We start from the raw sequence: 24,677 nt of genomic DNA, 5'->3' as shown, positions 1-24,677 counted from the left end.
CTGGCCCGATAGTTTATAGAAACAGCAAAACAAACAGGATATAATGGTATGATACATAAATATAGTCTCTAAGCTTGGAACCTGCAGACAGAGTAATAGAAATTAGGAAAGGAAATGCCCAACGTCTTACCCCTTAGTCCGCAAAATATAGACCTGGTCATTTGCTAGACCCCCTGTAAAGCATTGTGTCTGCTAGAGGTTTTAAATGATTTTGGCTGGATAGAATTTGATGTATCGTACTTTCCATTTTATTAAAATGTTAAGTCTATATCTTCCTCACATTGGAAACTGGAACAGTGTAGTTGTTGCCTAAACAGCTGGACGCTATGGAACACTAAATGAAGATGGATGCATTTCTTTTGAAAATAAATTACACTTCCTAATAAAGCTTTCTTGATTAAAACGACAATTCTTAGATTTACAAACATTTGTATGATTTATTTCAACACACCTCACATTACTTACAACAACAAAAAGTCAGATTCCCTGCATACAAGACTAATTGAAGGAGGATCATCAATGATGTCAGCATATACTGTACATGTTCAGGAAGGGAACTCCTTGCAACTAGTACCAAAACCTTCTCAAATATGTAATTACCAACTCAGTGATGTCATTTCAAAAGCAAGACAGGTCAGTCTGGTTTCCAAATGCCTCTGATCTTTGAACTACCTTCTTTCTTCTGAGAGTGTCTAGGCATCTAGAGTACCTTTAAAGAGAACATAGAAAAACAAAATATAGTCAACCATACTATACAAATCTATTATTAATATATACTACTGTTCAAAAGTTTGGGGTCACTTAGAAATGTCCTTGTTTTTGAAAGAAAAGCTATTTTTTTTACCATTAAAATAACATCAAATTGATCAGAAATACAGTGTAGACATTGTTCATGTTGTAAATGACTATTGTAGCTGGAAACGGCTGATTTTTAATAGAATATCTACATAGGCGTACAGAGTCCCATTATCAGCAACATCACTCCTGTGTTCCAATGGCAATTTGTGTTAGCTAATCCAAGTTTATCATTTTAAAATACTAATTGATCATCAGAAAATCCCTTTGTAATTATGTTAGCACAGCTGAAAACTGTTGTCCTGATTAAAGATGCAATAAAACTGGCCTTCTTCAGACTAGTTGAGTATCTGGAGCATCAGCAATTGTGGGTTCGATTACAGGCTCAAAACGGCGAGAAACAAAGAACTTCCTTCTGAAACTCGTCAGTCTATTCTTGATCTGAGAAATGAAGGCTATTCCATGCGAGAAATCACCAAGAAACTGAAGATCTCGTACAATGCTCTGTACTACTCCCGTCACAGAACAGCACAAACTGGCTGTAACCAGAATTTTAAAAAAGAGAAGTGGGAGGCCCCGGTGAACAACTGAGCAAGAGGACAAGTATATTAGTGTGTCTAGTTTGAGAAACAGATGCCTCACAAGTCCTCAACTGGCAGCTTCATTAAATAGTACCCACACAACACCAGTCTCAACGTCAACAGTGAAGATGCGACTCCGGGATGTTGGCCTTCTAGGCAGAGTTGCAAAGAAAAGCCATATCTCAGACCGGCCAATAAACAGAAAAGATTAAGATGGGCAAAAGAACAGACATTCGTGAGATGCAGAAAAAATGAAAAGATGCTGGAGGAGTGCTTGACACCATCTGTCAAGCATGGCGGAGGCAATGTGATGGTCTGGGGGTGCTTTGGTGGTGGTAAAGTGGGAGATTTGTACAGGGTAAATGGGATCCTGAAGAAGGAAGGCTATAACTACATTTTGCAACGCCATGCCACACCCTGTGGACGGAGCTTAATTGGAGCCAATTTCCTCCTACTTTATTATTGTTTTTTTTTGTTTTTTTCACCTTTATTTAAACCAGGGGGCCAGTTGAGAACAAGTTCTCATTTACAACTGCGACCTGGCCAAGATAAAGAAAATGACAACAGAGTTAAACAAACGCATAGTCAATAACACAATATAGAAATCTATGTACAGTGTGAACAAATGTAGAAGATTAGGGAGGTAAGGCAATAAATAGGCCATTGAGGAGATATAACTACAATTTAGCATTAACACCGGAGTGTTAGATGTGCAGATGATGATGTGCAAGTAGAGATACTGGAGTGCAAAAGAGCAAAAAGATAAATAACAATATGGGGTATATGAGGTAGTTGGGTGTGCTATTTACAGATTTACTGTAAATAGCACACCTGTAAGCTGCTCTGACAGCTGATGCTTAAACTTAGTGAGGGAGATATGTCTCCAGCTTCAGTGATTTTTGCAATTCGTTCCAGTCATTGGCAGCAGAGATCTGAAAGGAAAGGCGGCCAAAGGGGGTGTTGGCTTTGGGGATGACCAGTGAATTATACAACAATCGGTTGAAGAGCATGCATTTAGTTTTACTAGGATTTTTAAAGCAGTTGGAGGCCACGGAAGGGGTGAGGTATGGCATTGAAGCTTGTTTGGAGGTTTGTTAACAGTGTCCAAAGTGCCAGATGTATACAGAATTGTGTCGTCTGCGTAGAGGTGGATCAGAGAATCACCAGCAGCAAGAGCAACATCATTGATATATACAGAGAAAAGAGTCAGCCCGAGAATTGAACCCTGTAGCACCCCCACAGAGACTGCCAGAGGTCCGGACAACAGGCCCTCCGATTTGACACACTGAACTCTGAGAAGTAGTTGGTGAACCAGGAGAGGCAGTCATTTGAGAAACCAAGGCTATTGAGTCTGCCGATAAGAATGCAGTGATTGACAGAGCTGAAAGCCTTGGCCAGGTCGATGAAAGCATCTGTACAGTACTGCCTTTTATCGATGGCGGTTATGATATCGTTTAGGACCTTGACCATGATCAGCTCGGAAACCAGATTGCATAGTGGAGACGGTGCGGTGGGATTCGAAATGGTTGGTGATCTATTTGTTAACTTGGCTTTCAAAAATTTTAGAAAGGCAGGGCAGGATGGATATAGTTCTATAACAGTGTGGGTCTAGAGTGTCTCCCCCTTGAAAGAGGGGGATGACCGCGGTAGCGTTCCAATTTTTGGGGATCTCGGATGATACGAAATAGGTTGAACAGGGGTTGCAACCATTTCGGCAGATAATTTTAGAAAGAGGGTCCAGATTGTCTAGCCCAGCTGATTTGTAGAGATCCAGATTTTGCAGCAGGACAATGACCCAAAGCACCGCACCAAACTATGCAATACCTATTTAATTTTATTGTTCTTTTCTCAACCATCTACACACAATACCCCATAATGTAACACAATATCAGGAAGGCATTCCTAATGTTTTGTACACAGTGTGATAGATACTGTCTGTGTGTGTGTGTGTCTATCACACCGTGTACAAAACATTGGGAACACATGCTCTTTCCATGACAAAGACTGACCAGGTGAAACCTATGATCCCTTATTGTAGATGAAGATGATGATGATTTAGCCTTGACATGGATTGTGTATGTGTGCCATTCGGAGGGTGAATGGACAAGACAAAAGATTTAGGTGCCTTTGAACAGGGTACGGTATTAGGTGCCAGGCACACTGGTTTGAGTGCTTCAAGAACTGCAACGCTGCTGGGTTTTTCACACTCAACAGCTTCCCGTGTGTATCAAGAATGGTTCACCACCCAATGACATCCAGCCAACTTGACAACTGTGGGAAGCATTGGCGTCCACATGGGCCAGCATCCCTGTGGAATGCTTTCGGCACCTTGTAGAGTCCATGCCCTGACGAATTGAGTTTGTTCTGAGGGCAAAAGGGGGTGCAACTCAATATTAAGGTATTCCAAATGTTTTATACACTCAGTGTAATATATATAACTATATATTCACTTTGGATTGTTATTTCTTGATTTTATTATTTGTATTGTATTTGCAAGATATTCTACTGCACCTTTGGAGCTAGTAGCATAAGTATTTTGCTGCACCTGCTACAACACCTGCAAATGTGTACGCGACCCATACACTTTTATTTGATTCATTACTGATTCAGTACAGCCAATGAATCAGGCAAATGCATCACAGCAGGATCATCCGATTACAAAAAATCTATTATCAATTTTATGAGGAAAAAACATGGTAGAGGTTTAGTAAAGAAGCATCCTTGGAAGAGAATGGAAGAGCACTTACCTTCCAGAAAAGCAAACTCATCTATGGCCTCGATTGCATTGTCTGTTAGTGGAAAAAACAAAAACAATAGTTAGGAACAACTAGTCAAAGGCTAGCCCAGGGGTAGGCAACCCTGTTCCTGGAGTGCCGCTGGTACTTTGATCAGTTTGGCGACTGCCTAAATTCAACACACCTGGTCTTTTAGGTCGGTTAAATCAAAAACTAGGGTTGTCTAGTCTAAGTGGCCACCATTCCTGGTCCTGTAGAGTTAGGCCTATACCTGATTTAACTTACCAAGGTCTTAGTGGTGAGGAAGAACAAAAGCCTGCACACCAACTCAAATACAGTTTTTCTGTACACACTTTTGCTGTAGCCCCAGATAAACACCTGATTCCTCTTGTCAATGAATCATCAAGCCCTCAATGAGATGAGGTGTGTGTCCTACAATAAAAGTGTTTATTGTTGGTGGGAGTTGGTGTGCAGGCTTTTGTTCTACCTCAACACTAAGACCTCGATCAGTTGAAGCAGCTATAGGCCTAATACGTGTTTAGTACTGGGATGGAACAGGGTCTGCAAACCCTGTGGCTCTCCAGAACCAGGGGTTGGTGACCATTACACTAAGCATATGGTATATAGGATCAATGTTTGGTCTACAACATGTCCACTTGACATTACTAACCTAAATCTTTCCTCTGCAAAGTTTTCCTCTTTCCTTGCTGGGCATACACCAGGGCATCTTTGGCAATCATCTCAACAAAGAGTTCCTGGAAGACATGAACTGAAGTTTAGTATACAGTGAGTAACATCCAGGGATGTAGTGCTGCCGGAGCGGCGCTCCCCCACTTTTCAATTTTAGAATACATGGAGCTGGTAAAACTACTTCTGGAAAATTCATTCCAATGATTTCTAAATCAAATCATATTTAATTACCACTAAAATGTCTTGAAAAATGATAGGATGACAAACCAAATAAATATGTATAGCAGCCTAGAGGTAAATGGTGGTTTCTTCCCTGTCTTATCTCTGGCAGTGGCTAGAATGATTAACTATAGGCTGTGTGTGTGCACTGCGGAGACCTGTAGGAGGCTTGACCACTTTGGCCAATTAGAACTCTGAAAAAAAGTCAAGTCACTGTGCGTCTGCCTTGATGTTCATAAAACTCCACGAACCCCCTCTTGTGCAGTGGAACCCAGAACAATGTGTGATCTTTGTTTACAGAGACAGCGTCCTGCCGAGGACACCCAAAACTGTAGCCACCGCAAAGCTCAAGGAGCCTGACCCTCTCTGGAAGTTGCTGAATAATTGCTTGGCTATTGGTTGAGACGTAGGGCCTGTTCTAGCTTGGTATGTCAAGATGGGCAATTGGAAATGTGAATTGGGCCAAGTTGGAGGAAATAATGCAGTTAAAGAAATACAGGGGGTGGAGATCGGGGTGCCTTGTGAGAATTGGGGGGTGTGAACAACTTCTAGTATTAAGGAAGTGTCAAGGCTCGCCTGTGGTAGAGTATCTCATGATAAGCTGTAGACCACACTTCTACCGAGAGTTTTCGTCTATATTATTCATAGCTGTCTATTTACCACCTCAAACCGAAGCTGGCACTAAGACTGCACTCAACAAGCTGTATAGGGCCATAAGCAAACAAGAAAATGCTCATCCAGAAGCGGCGCTCCTATTGGCCGGGGACTTTAATGCAGGGAAACTTAAATCCGTTTTACGTCATGTCACATGTGCAACCAGAGGGGAGAAGGGAAAAAAGATTCTAGACCACCTTTACTCCACACATACACAGAGATGCATACAAAGCTCTCCCTCGCCCTCCATTTGGCAAATCTGACCATAATTCTATCCTCCCGATTCCTGCTTAGGATCAAAAAACTAAAGCAGGAAGTACCAGTGTCTCGCTCAATACGGAAGTGGTCAGATGACATGGATGCTACACTACAGAACTGTTTTGCTAGCACTGACTGGAATATGGAATATGTACTTATTTGCCACCATAATTTGCAAATAAATTCATAAAAAAAATCCTACAATGTGATTTTCTGGATTTTCCCCCCTCATTTTGTCTGTCATAGTTGAAGTGTAACTATGATGAAAATCACAGGCCTCTCATCTTTTTAAGTGGGAGAACTTGCACAATTGGTGGCTAACTAAATACTTTTTTGCCCCACTGTATATACTAGGCAGTGTCTTTGAGGAAGGCCCAAACACGCATTTCACACTAAGGTGAATAATGCAGTACGTGACAAATAAAATTTGATTTGAAGTAGACAAGGATGGGAAAAGGGTGAGGAATCCTGGGAGGATTCCAGGGAGTAGTTGATATGTGCCAGCACATAGTGATAGGCCAACAAGTCATTTATGCATTAGTAAGGTTGGCTTCTTAGCGTTCATAGCAATAGTTATCAACTGTACCGCAGTTATTGAATGTAAATCACAGAAAATAGATGTTGTGGTGGCAGCTGGAGACATGTATTTGGGTATAAGAGATTTGACATCAAAATAGTTACAACGTTTGTTGAGAGGTGGTGTTCCATCCTCCCAGGATCTTAGCATGGTGCAGGAGCAGATGGGGTCAAAGTAGTGGAATTGGATAGTGTATATTTAATGAGTAAAGGTGGTGTTGTCTAGGGCTATATTTCACATTCTTAGAGGAACAGGACAAATGAAGATAATTTAATGTAGGTAGGTCGTGACTGGCCTCACATTCCAGTACAATAGGTGGCGGTGTATGCACCTAAAAGTTGAATGCGATCCACCATCCAAATCCCAAAGAAGGACTGACTTCAGCACCCAAAGACTAGCCCGCAATTACTGTCGGCTATAGAGCCCCACAGTGGAGGGGTTGGGTTAATGCAGAAGACACATTTCAGTTGAAAGCATTCAGTTGTACAACTGACAAGCTGTCCCCTTTTCATAATACCAATAAAACCATGCAGTCCACCATTTTTCCCATAGGGGATTTTAGAAACACTACAAATAAGGGCTGTGTTTCATGACCAGCTGGCTAGAGCGTTTACAGACAGAGGTCGACTGATTGTGATTTTTCAACTCCGATACTGATTATTGGATGACCAAAAAAAGACGATACCGATTAATCGGCCAATTTAATTTTTTAACATTTGTAATAATGACAATTACAACAATACTGAATTAACATTTATTTTAACTTAATTTAATACATTAATAAAATCAATTTTTCCTCAAATAAATGAAACATGCTCAATTTGGTTTAAATAATGCAAAAACAAAGTGTTGGAGAAGAAAGTAAATGTGCAATATAAGAAAGCTAACATTTAAGTAAGTTCCTTGCTCAGATCATGAGAACATATGAAAGCTGGTGGTTCCTTTTAACATGAGTCTTCAAAATTCCCAGGTAAAGAAGTTTTAGGTTGTAGTTATTATAGGAATTATAGGACTATTTCTCTCTATACCATTTGTATTTCATTAACCTTTGACTATTGGATGTTCTTATAGGCACTTTAGTATTGCCGAGTGACGTTTCAAATGCCATTAGCGCGCACCCCGCTAACTAGCTAGCCATTTCACGAAAGTACTGTTTCAGTGAATGCTTACGAGCCTGCTGCTGCCTACCACCGCTCAGTCAGACTGCTCTATCAAATCATAGACTTAGTTATAACATGATAACACACAGAAATACGAGCCTTAGGTCATTAATATGGTCGAATCCGGAAACGATCATCTCGAAAAAAAGACGTTTATGCTTTCAGTGAACTATCGAACCGTTCCATATTTTATCTAACGGGTGGCATCCATAAGTCTAAATATTCCTGTTACATTGCACAACCTTCAATGTTATGTCATAATTACGTAAAATTCTGGCAAATTAGGCGGCCCAAACTGTTGCATATACACTGCCTCTGAGTGCAATGAACGCAAGAGAGGTGACAATTTCACCTGGTTAAAATTGCCTGCTAACCTGGAATTCTTTTAGCTAAATATGCAGGTTTAAAAATATTTACTTCTGTGTATTGATTTTAAGAAAAGGCATTGATGTTTATGGTTAGGTACACATTGGAGCAACGATATGCACCGCATCAATTATATGCAACGCAGGACACGCTAGATAAACTAGTAATATCATCAACCACTTGTAGTTAACTAGTGATTATGATTGATTGATTGTTTTTTATAAAGACAAGTTTAATGCTAGCTAGCAACTTACCTTGGCTTACTGCATTCGCGTAACAGGCAGTCTCCTTGTGGAGTGCAATGAGAGGCAGGTGGTTAGAGCGTTGGACTAGTTAACTGTAAGGTTGCAAGATTGAATCCCCCGAGCTGACAAGGTAAAAATCTGTCGTTCTGCCCCTGAACGAGGCAGTTAACCCACCGTTCCTAGGCAGTCATTGAAAATAAGAATGTGTTCTTAACTGACTTGCCTAGTTAAATAAAGAATAAATAAAAGCTGTTAAAAATACATAAAAAAATTAAAATAAATAGGGCAAATCGGTGTCCAAAAATACGGCCATTCCGACCAATCGGTCGACCTCTAACAGACATATTCAATCTCTCCATATCCCAGTCTGCTGTCCCCACTTGCTTCAAGATGTCCACTATTGTTCCTGTACCCGAGAAAGCAAAGTTAAATATAAGGGTGTTCTTGAGCGACTAAATGTTCTTTACCATTCGGCCATCAGATTTGCCACCAATGCTCCTTATAGGACACATCACTGCACTCTATACTCCTCTGTAAACTGGTCATCTCTGTATACCCGTCACAAGGCCCACTGGTTGATGCTTGTTTATAAAACCCTCTTAGGCCTCACTCCCCCTTATCTGCGATATCTACTGCAGCCCTCATCCTCCACATACTTGACCCATTCTGCCAGTCACATTCTGTTAAAGGTCCCCAAAGCACACACATCCCTGGGTCACTCCCCTTTTCAGTTTGTTGCAGCTAGTGACTGGAACAACCTGCAACAAATACTCAAACTGGACAGTATTCGCAATCTCTTCATTCAAAGACACTCTTACTGACAGTTGTGGCAGCTTTGCGTGATGTGTTGCCCCCTCCTGTAGTCCCTGTTCAACCATGACTATGTGGCCATGCACGCCTCCAATTCAATCATTAAGTTTGCAGATGACAACAGTAGTAGGCCTGATTCCCAACAATGACGAGACTACAGGGAGAGGTGAAGGCCCTGGTGGAGTGGTGCCAGAAAAATTACCTCTCCCTCAATAAAACAAAGGAGCTGATGGTGGATTCAGGAGACCGAGAGGGAGCACGCTCCCATTCACGAGACCAGAGTAAAGAAGGTGAAAAGCTTCAAGTTCCTCTGCGTATACGTCAATGACAATCTGAAATGGTCCACCCACACAGACAGTATAGTGAAGAAATTTGGCTTGGTCCCTAAGACCCTCACAAACTTTCACAGATGCACCATTGAGCACAGCCTGCAAACGCTGGGCTCTCCAGATGGTGGTGCGGTCTGCCCAACATATCACCAGGGGCACACTGCCTGCCGTCCAGGACACCTGCAGCACCTGATGTCACAGTAAGGCCAAAAAGATCAAGGACATCAACCACTTGCCTGTTCACCCTGCTATCATCCAGAAATAGAGGTTAGTAAAGGTGCATCAAAGCTGCGACTGAAAAACAGCTTCTATCTCAAGGCCATCAGACTGTTAAATAGCCATCACTAGCAGGCCTCCACCCAGTATCCTGCACTGAACTTAATCACTGTCGCTAGCCGGCTACCACCCAGTTACTCAACCCTGCACCTTAGAGGCTGCTGCACTAAGTACATAGACATGGAATCACTGGTCACTTGAATAATGTTTACATACCGTTTTACTAATTTAATATGTATATACTGTTTTCTAGTCAATGCCAATCCGACATTGCTCACCCTAATATTTAAATATTTCTTATTTCCATTATTTTCATTTAATGTGTGTGTATTGTTGTGAATTGTTAGATACTACTACACTGTTGGAGCCATGTAAAGAATAATTTCGCTACACCCGCAATAACTGCTAAATACAGTGGGGCAAAAAAAGTATTTAGTCAGCCACCAATTGTGCAAGTTCTCCCACTTAAAAAGATGAGAGGCCTGTAATTTTCATCATAGACACACTTCAACTATGACAGACAAAATTAGAAAAAAATCCTGAAAATCACATTGTAGGATTTAATGAATTTATTTGCAAATGGTGGAAAATAAGTAGATTTTTTCCCTCATTTTGTCTGTCATAGTTGCAGTGTACTTATGATGAAAATTACAGGGCTATCATCTTTTTAAGTAGGATAACTTGCACAATTGGTGGCTGACTAAATACTTTTTTGCCCCACTGTATATGTATGTAGGTGACCAATAAAATTTGATTTGATGTAGGCTTACCCTGGAGTGACATTTTGATAACTATGTAAATTTCTCTCGGACAAGGTGACGTATCAATATATTCGGCTCTATTTACGCTCAGATTCAAAACGGCTAATTAGCATCAAAATAGACATCATGCAAAACTACAAATCCATGCAAGCTCCACCACGTCATCGCTAACTGATCCCTTTGCTAACAGGTATTGTGTCAATTAAAAAAAAAAATGTGCAGAAGACAGTTCACAGAATTGTCCATTTAAAGAAATGTTGCATATCTATTCCTACATCTAGCTAAGATTATAGTTAATCCAGAGAATCTTAGTTTTACCTCAATTTGGCAGTCTTGTCCAAATTAACATTGCAGTTGTAGTTCCTTATGATAGCCACATTAGCATTTCATTTTTGGGAGGGTAAATACATGCAAATATATTTGTTAGGAAAGATTTACACAGCTATGAAAACGTCGCGCCAGGGTAAGCCTACACGAAACACAGCCCATATTTTAAGTGTTTCCAAAATCACCCATGGGAAAAATGAAAGGTGAAAAAACGACAGGAACCATTTCCCCGTTTGACCTCTAGGTTTTATGGGTATTATGACATCCTGTGGTACTCAATTAACTAACTACAACAACAAGGTCCATAAATCAACTGGCTAGCCAGTAGACGTTACATGGCATTAGTTCATGTAGACTGTAGGCTACCAAATATGAAAAACTATCATACTGGTAGCTACTCCACGTAATAGTTTTAACTTACCGTGGCTTTAGCTATGATAAACACAGACTCTTGACTGGCGAGGGACACGTCTGGGTCGGCTTTCATCAATGCCTTGATGCGGGATAGCGGTAACTTCGCGAGACGGTTCTGGGGAGCTCCTGCAACAGGCCCAGTTTGTTGGTTGTTCTCTCCAGCCTCGTTCACCCGTACCTCTTCCTCGCCTTCACATCGCTCTGGGTCCGACTCTGTGGGTCCCAAGGGGGCGACAGAGACTGCAACACTTTCCGCCATTCTCTTGTAGCCACATACAGTTCGTAGCTAGCATGTGTTACTTTCCTAACGTAGAAAACGTGTTCGAATTCGAGAATCACACATTCGAATGTCCCTCCCCTTTCACTCCCGCCAACTATTCCTTGTGTGTGATTGGTGAAATGGCCGACTTCATGAGGCGACGATTGCCTCGAACGGAAGCCAAACAAAGTGTTCACAACTCCTCAGCGCTCCTAAACGTGAAACATTGACTACAGAACGCCCACGATGCTGAATAGAAAACATGACAGATCATGACACTAATTAAGAACTCTATCATATCTGTTACATTCAATTGCCATCTCCATTTCTCTATTGCTGTAGAAATGTGAGCAAGTATTAATTGTTTGTAGCTAGACCTGTCATAAATATTGAATTTGATTGGCCTCCCTTTCAATAAAATGTTCCATGTTTATCATTACATTAGATTCACGTGATATAGAAAAGTGCTCCATCTGCGTGTCCAGAGATTTAGTGCTGCCTTGTCTATATCAGTCTCTAATGGATATTAATACACGGTGATAATAGGATTGGCAGGGTGATGCCCTGAGGTTTAGTGATGGTGAGCCACTCCATTCACACACACTATCATTTCTACTGCTGGCCTTGAAGGATGAGGGATCCGCAACTACCAGGTAACACTTAAAACTATTATTTTGTGAGTAGTTAGTTATTTGCGAAAGTGCATATAAATAACTTTTTGGCTATTTTGTTTATTTTAGATGCAGATGTGTTCATTACGAAAATATGGGTTAACATCTAGTCTAATTGCATGTAGTCTACTTAATTAGGCCTTTAATTTGGTCCCAACAAATTTAGATAAAATACATAACATTTTCTATCAGATCAATAAGACAAAAACAGTCATTTATTATGCCCCAAAACAATATGTGTTGCCATTTCTATTGGCATTATGAAATGGTGTATTTTACTGCAATAGTAGAATAGAATCAAACAAATTAATCCAAATGGTGGTTTTAAATTGGAATTCTGTGCAAAGCTCATTGCTTTTTAGCTGGGAACTCCTGTTATTACATTACTTTCTGAATCAATGTACTGTATAAGGCAATTGCAAGCACAAAACAGACAGCTAGGCAAAAATAATGGCATGCATTTGATATTAGTGTATGTTTAAAAACATTACAGGTTACAGATAAACTATAAGGAATTGCATTGCATCAGAATATATTATCACATAAAGTTCAGGGGCACCGATCCAGTTGTAACTGATCATTGTGTTGTGTAACAGTTCAACCAGATAGCTTCAGGTAGCACAGCGAGAGAGTACAGTACTGTACTAGTGAGCAAAATTGGTTGAAGGACATCTTTTCATCGTCTTTTAAACCAAAAATAAATATTTTCAACGTCTTGTGCTCTCCCTATACTGAGTGTTATCTATTGCGTTTTCAGTTGTATTTTCAGAACAGAACTAACATCCTTGAGGATAACACAATAAAGTCTGGGACTTATTTCCATTGTTAAATGCATTACTCTTTATGTAGTTTTCCTTTCGATTTGTAAATGGTTCATTATTGATTGATTTACTGTATCTGAGGGACTGAATGATTTGTTTCGCTGGGATAAAAAAAAAACTAAACAGATCCATATATTTGACCATGGGGAGTTCTTAGAGTCAATACTACTGTGCTATTTCCAAGTGTCGCTGTCTCCAATATGCACTAGTAAGAATAGTCAATGTCACTTAAAGCTGTTAAGATGATTATTTAGCTGGCCGGACATTCCGTTCAAGTCAACAGGAGTCTCCTGCATGGAGATTAGTGTGAGCCAATCTCATTATGACTATCCTGCAGACTGCACATTTACCCAGAGGTAATGGTGGAGCTCCACGTCTGCAATTAAATCACCTTTTGTAACGATGACCTAAAATAAATTTTGACGGCTATTATGAATCCTTAAGGCCAGTCAGAGCATCAGCAGAGCTGTGCCCCAAGCCTCTAACAAAGAATGCCAGATAGAGAGAGTTATAATATGTGACAGTTTGAATTGATGCTCCTTTGTATCAATGCTCAATTATCCATTTTATCCTATAGGAGCTAACAGGAATAAGAAAGACAGGTAAGTAATTTGTATCAATGCATGATAGAAGGGAGCGGTAGGATATTTAAGAAGTTGTGTGATGTTATTTTATGTGAATAGAGCTAACTGGGCGAGGCCATAGAACATCTACCCACAATAGTCCCAAATCGGAAGCCCTGCCATTGAACACAGGGAGCCTCACCCAAATTAAAATCTCACCTGTAATTCATTTTTTTCCTTTGTGCCTTTTAGGACTCAAATCCAGACTAGCATGGCCGAAACGCAAGGACAAGGAGGATAAGAAAGCCAAGCCAAGTGAGACGAGTGTAACGCCATTGGACAAAACACCGAAAGTCCTTTCAACCCATCCTATTATACCAGAACTGACCCCAGAACAGAGGATGAGGCAGACACCATTTGAAAGGGTGCTTTATGACATGAACCATGACCAGAGGGTAGTCAACGACCTCATACTGGGCCGGAGGATCTCCTTCTACGAGCTCAGGGGGGAAATAGGGTGTGGGAACTTCTCCCACGTTAGATTGGGTATCCATGCCCTGACTAAAGGTAAGGAGGGTTTATTTGTTTGTCATCTTTTCAGTAGTTGGTTAAATTATTAATTGGTTAATTCATTAATCTAGTAAAGCCTGACTGGTACAGTAACCAGAGTGAGAGTTGAGTAATACACTGTACCTCGTCTCCAATGATATAATCATGTGTTCCATTCAGTACACCAACTGATGCCACATTGGAAAATGAAACAAAATGGACATTACAGTTCCTACTCAATGGTTGGGACCTGGCAGTATAAAGATATAGCTCTCTAACACATTCCTACTGACTGGTTCCATCTGAGCTGACCCTGTCTCTATCCTCCCCTGCCTGCCACACAGACTCTGTCTCCAGGGGGGTATTATAACAGGGTGAATACTGATGCCAGAGGACAAGGGGTGGTCACCTGAACTAAGCACCTCCTGATCGCCTCAGATCCCCCCTCACCCCCTGTGGTGAATTCATGCTTTATACAGCTCTGTTTCATTTCTGTAGCGGGCAGTTAGAGATCCCTGCAGGGAAATAACACAGGAGAGATGGCGAGATGGGGGGTGGGGAAAAGGAGAGGTCTTCATTTACCCTCACATTCTCCTCTCAGGCACATGTTTCACTGGACGTTATATAATTTGGTGAAGCTTCAAATTAAATTACACCAGTTGCCCTGTCTCATCACCCTTCCTTCTCTACTATCATTTCTGTATTGGTTTCTCCCTCTCCCCCCCTTCTCTCTCTGTGTCTTTCTCTCTCTCACTCCCTCCCTCAGAGAGGGTCGCGATCAAGATTTTGGATAAGCTTCGGCTGGACAAGAAGTCTCAGTCCCTGTTTGCCACAGAGATCAGCTGTATGGAGAAGCTGTCCCACCCTAACATTGTTCGTCTCTATGAGGTGATTGAGACCACCAAGCGCCTGTACCTGGTGATGGAGTATGGTAGTGGAGGAGACCTCTACTCACGTATCACCAACCGGGGGCGTCTGTCTGACCTGGAGACCAAGCTCATCTTTGCCCAGATCATCTCTGCCATCAAACACATGGTGAGCTATAGCCAATCAAAGCATTGGACAGTAGACGGGCACAGATGTCAATTCCACTCTGTGATTAAGGAAGCTTCCTAACTTGAGGATTGGATGCATAACTTTTGCATGCATCATGCATTGTCTATGGCTAGGATTTGTCAGAATGTATCCAATTATTGTAGGCTATTCTTGCTTGATTGATTCAGGGAGCACATCGAAATTTTGTAGCAACATCCAACTAACGTACCCCCAACCTACCCCTTTTTGTTATAATTTCAGCATGACAACAACATCGTCCACCGAGACCTGAAAGCAGAGAACATATTTTACACCACCAGCTACTGCATCAAGGTGGGAGACCTTGGCTTCAGTATCGTGAGTGCTCCATCTGAAGTCCTCACCACGTTTTGTGGCTCCCCACCCTACGCCGCTCCAGAGCTCTTCAAAGACAAAGGCTACGTGGGTCGTTACGTGGACATCTGGGCCTTGGGAATCCTGCTTTACTTCATGGTCACCGCCACCATGCCTTTCCACGCCGACAACCTTGGTCGTTTGAAGCGCTGTATCATGCAGGGAGCCTACGCCTTCCCTGACTGTGTACCCAACCCCTGCCAACTGGTCATAAAAGGCATGCTGAGGTCCGTGCCCGCTGACCGTGACCCCATCTCCCTGATAATGACCAGCACGTGGCTGAAGAGCATTGAGTACCCTCGGGCGTACGCCCCCCTGCCCCAGACACCCTTTCATCTGGCTGAAACCTCCCAGGTCCTGTGTGTGGAGGAGCAGGAGGTGAAGTCGGCCCTGTCTGATCTGGGCATCAAGGGAGTCCACCTGCAGAACAACACCTATACAGACAATCGCAGCCCCCTGACGGGGACGTACCGTATCCTCCTCCACCGTGTCCAGAAGAGGAGGTCTGTGGAGGCAGTGGGATACGCAGCCCTTTACCCTGAGGACTTTGGCAGTAAGAACGGCAGGACGACCACTGCTGTTATGGACAAGCACAACCCTACCAGTGTCTGTGTTATCCTATAGACCAGGGATTTTGCAACAGTTTTTGAACCAGGGACTGGAAAATTATGGATCTTCTCTTTGGATTAAAACAAACCATTTTGGTGGGCCACTTATAATGAAATTGAACACTTCAGAAGTGAAGTTCTCCCATAACTATGAACTATCTGAGGGACCTGTCAGCAACTTCTCAGGAACCAGTGCTGCTCCATGGACCTCCATGGAGGTTGGGAAATAATGCTACAGAGTCTGGCCTCCTGTATAGCCAGGCTCCACCAGAAGAGAATCACAAGACAAACACACACCACAAACGCACACACACATACACACACTACACTCACGGATTTGTTGTCGCATATTCATCGCAGTACAGATGATAGATAGATAAATAGCACCATCTTGTGCTCACATTAATCATTACATTTCAGTACTCCTAAGAAATCTGTGACAGAAAGATACAATGGTGAAAAGGTTGAGATTTCAGGGTTGTACTGTAAAGCACATTAATTATATTACAGCTTTATGTACTAAAAGGCTACAGTAATTGACTTCAGCTTGTTGCGATGTTACATCACTCAATAGGTCTATGTTTTGTACAATTGGCTTACAGCGAGAGACGAAGGATTAATAATACTATCAGCATCTTCCAAGCCTACTTAGTCCTGTGCTTCGTCAAAATATAACTGGGGTCGTGCTTGTGGAAGGACATGGCTAATTTGTCTTAGCTGTGATAAAGGAAAAGTGCTTTGTTCAGATAGCAATTGTAAGGGAGTCAGGCATGAAGCACTGGCCAATGCTCTGATATTTGGATTACAATACTTAGGTTTATCCTCAAAGACTTGTATGCCTTCAACATTAATGTAAATATAACCAATATAATCTTTAGGTAAATTCACAAGCTCTATTCACAAGTACATTGAAAAATTTGTAAAATATAGATGTGCACAGTTCTTTATTTAGGCTATTCAGTGGTTTGGAAGTGCAATGTTTTGTCTGAAGATGAATATCTTTATTATGATATAATGTAATTAAAATGCAGTAGCACATTGCTTATGCAGATATTTTTGTATAGTCATTTTATAAATGCTTTACTGATATACTTGATGTGGATTAAGTATATCAGTAAAGTATTTATAAAATGTTAATAAATATTATTTGCCATTGGATGTGCCCATTAATGCTCAAGAGAAATGTAATTTGAATATATGCCTGAGATGAGTAAAAAATAATAATATTGCATTGGTATTGCTATACCATTTAAATAATTAAAAATAAATAAAACATACACATCAAGACAAATTCATAAAAAGAAAATATAATAATCAATCACCTCTTGTGAGTTCAAGGGGCATCCCTGGTGCTAGTAACAGTGGAAAGGTCTTTAGGGAAGACTGACAAGTTTATATTGTGAGTATCCCCTAAGTGGAAATCTGAGCAGCATTTGAATATCATCTGTGTACTTGAAGCACATATTTGTTCATTTTTTACAGAAAATAGATACTAGAGAGTATGTTGTTCTATTATCTGTCAAAGTCAATAAAAGTATAAAACTTCCAAAGCCTTTTTAGAGGTTTTGCAGGTTCTTATGAGGTCACTCATAACGCAACCTATGCTCTCATAAAAATCAGGACGGTTGGATTGTATAAACATTAGCATTTTCTCTAACTGCCCTCCCATCTTACTCAACATACATTTCCCCTGAAGCTATTACCACCTCTATGATCCAAGCAGTGATAAAACCTGTCAGCACTTGACCTTTTCTCTCATTATTGTGTGCCAGGTTCTTACAGTTTGTACGTGTACCTGTTCTGTTCCTCTCCATTGATTGGCAGTCTGGCAGGGCAATATATTTTGCAATAATGAGATGAACCCCAGTCATGCCTTTGTCAATAAGGAACCGGACCTTTAAAAAAAAAAAGTTGACATTTTTGAAGTTTGTGGAAATGTTAAATTAATGTAGGATAATATAACACGTTAGATCTGGTAAAAGATAATTCAAAGAAAAAAACATGTTTTTTTGTAACATTTTTTAACCATCATCTTTGTAATGCAAGATAAAGGCCATAATGTATTATTCCAGCCCAGGCAGAATTGAGATTTTGGCCACTAGATGACAGCAGTGTATTTGCAAAGTTTTAGTTGTTGTATCAAGACTGCCCAAATGTACCTAATTGGTTTATTAATGCATTTTCAAGTTCATAACAGTGCACACTCCTCAAACAATAGCATGCTATTATTTCACTGTAATAGCTACTGCTACTGTACAGTGCAGTTAGATTAACAAGAATTTAAGCTTTCTGCCAATATCAGATATGTCTATGTCCTGGGAAGTGTTCTTGTTACTTACAACCTCAGGCTAATGTGATTAGCATATGTCAGCTCAACCGTCACGCGGGGGGGACACACCGATCCTGTAGAGGTTTTAAGACAAGCATGTGAGTACAAAATGATGGAGAGACAAACTATCAAATTATCTCCAAGCTAGTGCCTAAGTGGAGTCCTGACTTAATCACTTTGAATGTATAGTTGTTTTAGGCTATTGCTAAATATGTCTTAAACATTGCTTTGACTCTTTTCCTTTGGCTAATTCTTTAAAATGATAGGACAATAATAAATCATGTTTCTGACTGGAGCATTTTGGTGATAAGGGGTAACTCATCACATCCATTATCCAGTGTGATGTTTGGAATGGTCTGTTTGTTGTGGTTCTGGGTAACTGGTAACTTTATGTCTTAGCTGAGTCAATAACCTGAAGTGATGCCAAAGGTTGTTGTGTGTGTGGTTGTTACTTTAATGTATTGTCTTTCAATGAATGACGCATGATTATTTCTACAGTTGAACAGTTCACTCCACTGAATATCATAATGAAGTGTTGAAAGCCTGTGCTGAAGGTTTGTGGAACTTAGTGTCTACTGTGCACACTTAATTTCACAATTACCCAATTCATTTCAGCTTTACCTCAAAACTTCTGATTGGAATGAGAGTTCGGTGTCTGCAAAAACATGTTGAGTGGATAATAATTTGAGCAAGAATGTAATAAGAAGCTAATTCTCTCTGCTTACACATAGATACTTTTCTCAGTATTTCATTCCCCCGTGCACCTTTGAAAAAAAACTAACTTCTATGTACTGAGTCACTAGTGAATATCTGCTCAAATTCAAATGTTGACCTGTTTCCTTTTGGAATTGCAACAGTATACTGTCAGATTAATCACTTGTTATTCTCTTCCTCTCAAGTGAGACTGTTGAGAAATATGAGGTATGGGCCAAAAACAAGTTTATAGTCTCACAGTGCTCCTGGCAAATACAAAGGAGTCAGTGTTCTGAAACATTGATCACAGTCCATGTTCATATTGCATTGTATTGACAGTTGTATGCCTTGTTCACTGGAAGTTGGGTATGTGGTTTATAGTTCAGAAGCAGCCATTCATATGTCTGAGATTGATTGAATACATTACTCTTGAACACCGATAGAACATCTTTGAGTGTAATTTCATTGTAGTAGTTCAATGGCTGTATAGCAATAGTGTTAAATCAACATTAATAAGAGGAATAGGCCACTAGTAGCGATGAAAGAGATACTGTGTGTGTCCTTGGAAAGAAAGAGGCAAACCAATTAGACAAGGTTGGATGTATGTCTCATTGTGTAGTCTCAGAGATCTTCTCATTGGAACCTTGTCCTCTGCAGCACATTGGAGCCTCCCTGTCACACTCCACTGAGGGCAGGGACAGATAGGACAGGGACAGATAGGGCAGGGATAGATGATACATAGAGATTTCTCCTGGGGCATCACACTTGCCTTAAAATGGTGACCGGAGCAAGAATGAACATGTATAAACTGTGATTGATTCTCTGCCCATCATACTGTATCACATTTCAGGTAGATATGTGGCATTACAAGTGATAAGCTTCAGAGAGCTGAAGTTCTGTGTCGGTAAATGCTGAAGGCAATGAGAGGAGTGAAAGCTTTTTTTCAAATGAAGCGTGTGCAGTATAAATAGTTAATGTATAGATAGAGTGTAATGAGCTGGCCTTGGAATCATACAATTAAAGAGGATGAATATGAAGACAACTGTGGGGAAGATGGTTATTATGGACATCATGAAAATATGTATTTCTATTAATACATATTCTTAATTAGTTTGATGTATTCCCTACTGACATATCCATTGATATTTCTGAGATGTATCAACATTTTGTACTTTATTACATTTTTATTACAAATGGGAACTTAAACAAATAATGTTTTGACATAGTAGTGATTGAAATCAAAATAGAAATTATAGCTTTACATAAAAGTTTAGTGGTCGGGGGCCCTACAGTCAGCATGTAGTCTGCGTATAGGCAGAGGCAGCACAGCACACACACAATAATGCTAAGCTGCCAAGTGGATCATTACTAGCAGGCACCATTCATGGTTAGTCATCTAATGCTAACAGTGAATACAGTAATACAGTATAGTTGTCTTGCTATGCTACTGGATTGCCACCTTAACAATGGAACCTCAGGTATTCTCCCAAAAGTATGTGATATAAACTCATTAAGCCAAACTATAATATAATGAGTAATGTAATGATGAAGCTCACATTCTACTTACAGGATGATATGTCATATATTTGCCCACACATTTCACTTGACATATGGAAATTGGCATACACTGGTTAAAAGACTCTCCAACGAAGCAGCAGCTCAACTACATCCCCTCTTTCTCTTTTCTCAGGAAGCTATCGATACAAAAAGGCCACAATTAAATACTGTAAACTTGTCAAACGCAGAAGCATTTCTAAAAGGATTAGTTAAGAGTGAGAGTTGTACCTAGTTGCTTTGCTGCTTATCGACAACAGTCATCAGATTCTGTACCCACTTCTGGCTGGGATTGGCACAAACAGTCTTCTGTTTCTTCAGCATGAACCTACAGATATGAGACACGTGGTGGGATAAAAAGTGTTTGTTTTCCGTTAGACACTCAGACTCAGTATTGTTTTTTAGATTCACATTCTACGAGGAGAAAAAAGGGAAATCAAAATATGTAGAAAAATACCACATTTCTCTGTCAAAAAGCCTTCTTGGCATCCATTGCAGGCAACTGGAGGATTTGTTCTACCTTAACAGTGTCCCAATGATAGACTGACTGTGTAGCTTTGATGTTGTTTGGGGAGTGAGGACTTAGGGACAGAAGGTGAGGAGGTGTTCTAACACACTCACACAACAGCCTTGATGTTGCAGTCGCCATCTGTTTCCTGTAACCTGTAGCTCATCACGTTCCTCTTGGTGTTTTTCTTCAGGCCAGCAACGTGCTTCAGACAGCAGTTCCCATAAGAGCCTGACAACAATCAGGGGAAAAGGAAATGGTTGCTATTATACTCCTTTTGTGCTTACATTTCAATTTAATAAATTATAATGTACTAACATCACAGGAGGTTGGTGGCACTTTAATTGGGGAGGACGGGCTCGTGATAGTGGCTGGTGCAGAATGAGTGGAATGGTATCAAATACATCAAACACATGGTTTGATGCCATTACATTTACTCCATTCCAGCTATTACAATGAGTTGTCCTCTACTCAGGCGCCTCCACTGACTGACGTTTCAGTTACACATGGTTTGAAACGTGCAGTTGAAGTTGCGAAATATTACAGTGTGATCATTTTCTAAGAATATTTTTTTGAGTAAATGTATTGCAGATGTGTGCAAGAGAAGACATCACCAGGACTATTCATATTCACAATTTCTAATAATGCAAACATGAGAACTGCCTGTAAGTGCAGCATAGGCCATGTATATAACTATTGAAACGGTTGTGAAATCTAGTGCCAGGTGTTTCGAAACAATGTTTTGAAAGGAGCGGATCACAGAGACAAACATCAGTCTGTGTAAAATTTTCTGGTAAAAAAAATATTTGGAGCCGACAGATCTTTATCTTCTTTACATAGTATGGACCAGTTGAAGCTTGTAAAAAAACAACAGCATTATATTATATTATATTATATTTCACCATAGCCCCATATACTACCCACCATTGCGACATGTACGCTCTCGTTGGCTGGCCCTCGCTTCATACTCGTCGCCAAACCCACTGGCTCCATGTCATCTACAAGACCCTGCTAGGTAAAGCCCCCCCCTTATCTCAGCACGCTGGTCACCATAGCATCTCCCACCTGTAGCACACGCTCCAGCAGGTATATCTCTCTAGTCTCCCCAAAACCAATTCTTTCTTTGGCCGCCTCTCATTCCAGTTCTCTGCTGCCAATGACTGGAACGAACTACAAAAAGCACTGAAACTGGAAACACTTATCTCCCTCACTAGCTTTAAGCACCAACTGTCAGAGCAGCTCACAGATTACTGCACCTGTACATAGCCCACCTATATTTTAGCCCAAACAACTACCTCTTCCCCTACTGTATTTAATTTATTTATTTTGCTCCTTTGCACCCCATTATTTTTATTTCTACTTTGCACATTCTTCCATTGCAAATCTACCATTCCAGTGTTTTACTTGCTATATTGTATTTACTTTGCCACCATGGCCTTTTTTTGCCTTTACCTCCCTTATCTCACCTCATTTGCTCACATCGTATATAGACTTGTTTATACTGTATTATTGACTGTATGTTTGTTTTGCTCCATGTGTAACTCTTGTCGTTGTATGTGTCGAACTGCTTTGCTTTATCTTGGCCAGGTCGCAATTGTAAATGAGAACTTGTTCTCAACTTGCCTACCTGGTTAAATGAAGGTGAAATAAAAATAAATAAATAAAATAAATTGAAATAACTGACTTTGTGCAGAAAAATGCTCTCCATTACGAGAGGTTACTACTCAATCTGCAACAAGTTATTAGTGTACAGAATGTGGAGTGGCTATAAGTACAGTTGATTTTTCAACAATACCTTCATTACAAGAACAAATCAGGACAAACAATAGGCTTTAGACGGTTAGATCAATTACAGGGGACATAAGCTTCATAATAATTAGTCTATAGAATGTACAATACAGTAGATTTAATGGTGCCTACCTTGAGCCATGCTGAGGTACATGCAAGCCAGGAGCAGGAGAAAGAACAGAGCCTGGAACTTCATGGTGTCACTGCTTCTATGGTCCACTGTAAGAACAGGACAGGATGTAAAGCCTGAGAAACGTTCTCTTTTTAATACCACCACACTGTCAGCGGGATGTTTTCCTGACAGGGCCACCCCATTTACAATACTGGTATGTTTGTTTTCCAGACCCCATCCTGACCTCTTGATTTCAAACACTTGGATGCGTGGAGCTGTTTTGTGCAGCTATGTTAAGTTTGGCAGAAGCTCTGACTATGTTCCAATAAAAGTTAGCATGCATTCATCAGATGAACCATAACCTCTGTCTCTTAAAACAGCTGCATCAACTTGTTTATTTTACCACTTAGAAATGCAAAAGTACAGAATGCTTACAGCACAGGCTAAAAGTTAGTAAAATATGAATTAAGAATCAGATAAGCATATAATCAAGCAATAGGTCAGCATATAAACACACAAGCCTACCAACAAAACAGAACATGTCACAAATAACCTTCTCAAAACACAAAATCTCCTTGCAGAAATGACCTGTCTTCTCTGTCTTGTTGAGTTCCCTACTGCTTTATACAGTAGCTGCCATTTGATACCTTCTTCACCCCTCCACCAACCCTGTTATCTTAATCAGCCACACCTCCTCTCGCATGACAACTAGTAAGTACAGTATGTTTTACAATTGCTGGGAAGAGGTAGAATTTGAACAATTTGAACATCACAATCAAATGCCACTGCAATGCTTTCCTTGGCTTAAGTCCAGTGAAAAGATGAGTGACAAACTGTTGAAGACCCTCACAAACTTCTAAAGATGCACCATTGAGAGCATGCTGTCGGGCTGTATCACCGCCTGGTACGGTAATTGAACCATCCGCAACTGTAGGGCTCTCCAAAGGGTGGTGCGGTCTGCGCAATGATTCACCAGGGGCACACTGTCTGCCCTCCAGGACATCTACAGCACCCAGTGTCACAGGAAGGCCAAGAAGATCATCAAGGACTTCAGCCACCCGAGCAACAGCCTGTTCACCCCACTATCATCTAGATGGTGACGACAGTACAGATGCATCAAAGTTGGGACCAAAAGACTGATACACAGCTTCTATCTCCAGGCCAACAGAATGTTTCATAGTCACCACTAGCCGGCCTCTGTCTAGTATCCTGCCCTAAACCTTAGTCAGTATTACTAGCCAGCATCCTTGTGGAATGCTTTCGACACCTTGTAGAGTCCATGCCCCGACAAATTGAAGCTGTTTTGAGGGCAAAAGACCAGTAAATATTAGGAAGGCGTTCCTAATGTTTGTACACTCAGTGTATATATTTACATTCCGGATTCTGATATTGCTCGTTCTGATATTTCTTGATGTCTGTCTTTTTATTTTTGGGATTTGTGTGTATTGTTTTGTATTGTTAGGTATTACTGCACTGTTGGAGCTAGAAACATAAACATATAGCTGCATCTGTGATAACATCTACAAAATATCTGTACTCAACCATCATTTTTATTTTTTATGTTATTATGTTTTTCAGGAGGGATTCCATTTCCCTG

At 40.6% G+C, this 24,677-nt stretch overlaps 3 protein-coding genes across 4 annotated transcripts; 1 reads left to right on the top strand and 2 right to left on the bottom strand.

Annotated features, from left to right (window-relative positions):
* Positions 1–417: 417 nt before the first annotated feature.
* On the bottom strand, positions 418–11,575 carry pole4 (polymerase (DNA-directed), epsilon 4, accessory subunit). The gene is made up of 4 exons (XM_064952251.1): positions 11,205–11,575; positions 4,782–4,866; positions 4,124–4,165; positions 418–709 (listed from the first exon to the last, which is right to left on the bottom strand). The coding sequence occupies exons 1-4, from the start codon at positions 11,454–11,456 to the stop codon at positions 693–695; spliced, it is 396 nt and encodes a 131-aa protein (XP_064808323.1). The 5' UTR covers positions 11,457–11,575; the 3' UTR covers positions 418–692.
* A 394-nt stretch (positions 11,576–11,969) lies between these two features.
* On the top strand, positions 11,970–17,688 carry LOC135524582 (serine/threonine-protein kinase NIM1). Its single transcript, XM_064952248.1, has 4 exons — positions 11,970–12,109; positions 13,764–14,078; positions 14,827–15,095; positions 15,357–17,688. The coding sequence occupies exons 1-4, from the start codon at positions 12,088–12,090 to the stop codon at positions 16,110–16,112; spliced, it is 1,362 nt and encodes a 453-aa protein (XP_064808320.1). The 5' UTR covers positions 11,970–12,087; the 3' UTR covers positions 16,113–17,688.
* A 2,586-nt stretch (positions 17,689–20,274) lies between these two features.
* Positions 20,275–23,718, bottom strand: LOC135524583 (C-C motif chemokine 25-like). 2 transcript variants are annotated; one of them, XM_064952250.1, is made up of 5 exons: positions 23,634–23,718; positions 23,101–23,187; positions 21,294–21,411; positions 20,904–21,000; positions 20,275–20,812 (listed from the first exon to the last, which is right to left on the bottom strand). In XM_064952250.1, exons 2-4 carry the CDS (start codon positions 23,162–23,164, stop codon positions 20,904–20,906), a joined length of 279 nt encoding a protein of 92 aa, XP_064808322.1. In that variant the 5' UTR covers positions 23,165–23,187; positions 23,634–23,718; the 3' UTR covers positions 20,275–20,812. The 2 variants fall into 2 exon arrangements, with proteins under 2 accessions (XP_064808322.1, XP_064808321.1); XM_064952249.1 differs by having other exon boundaries at positions 23,606–23,684.
* Positions 23,719–24,677: the final 959 nt, after the last annotated feature.

This window comes from Oncorhynchus masou, chromosome 31, assembly GCF_036934945.1.
Source record: "Oncorhynchus masou masou isolate Uvic2021 chromosome 31, UVic_Omas_1.1, whole genome shotgun sequence".
Classification (NCBI taxonomy): Eukaryota; Metazoa; Chordata; class Actinopteri; order Salmoniformes; family Salmonidae; genus Oncorhynchus; species Oncorhynchus masou.
This window is presented reverse-complemented; position numbering and strand designations above follow the sequence as displayed.

Excerpts from the sequence above, each read along its gene's own strand:
- pole4 (XM_064952251.1), bottom strand. The coding sequence starts at position 11,456 with ATGGCGGAAAGTGTTGCAGTCTCTGTCGCCCCCTTGGGACCCACAGAG. Across the intron at positions 4,867-11,204 it reads TTATCATAGCTAAAGCCACG|GAACTCTTTGTTGAGATGAT; the intron begins GTAAGTTAAAAC and ends CATGTCTTCCAG. Across the intron at positions 4,166-4,781 it reads TTTGCAGAGGAAAGATTTAG|ACAATGCAATCGAGGCCATA; the intron begins GTTAGTAATGTC and ends TTCCACTAACAG.
- LOC135524582 (XM_064952248.1), top strand. The coding sequence starts at position 12,088 with ATGAGGGATCCGCAACTACCAG. Across the intron at positions 14,079-14,826 it reads TATCCATGCCCTGACTAAAG|AGAGGGTCGCGATCAAGATT; the intron begins GTAAGGAGGGTT and ends TCCCTCCCTCAG. Across the intron at positions 15,096-15,356 it reads TCTCTGCCATCAAACACATG|CATGACAACAACATCGTCCA; the intron begins GTGAGCTATAGC and ends TTATAATTTCAG.
- LOC135524583 (XM_064952249.1), bottom strand. Across the intron at positions 21,412-23,100 it reads GTACCTCAGCATGGCTCAAG|GCTCTTATGGGAACTGCTGT; the intron begins GTAGGCACCATT and ends GATTGTTGTCAG. Across the intron at positions 21,001-21,293 it reads TGCAACATCAAGGCTGTTGT|GTTCATGCTGAAGAAACAGA; the intron begins GTGAGTGTGTTA and ends TCATATCTGTAG.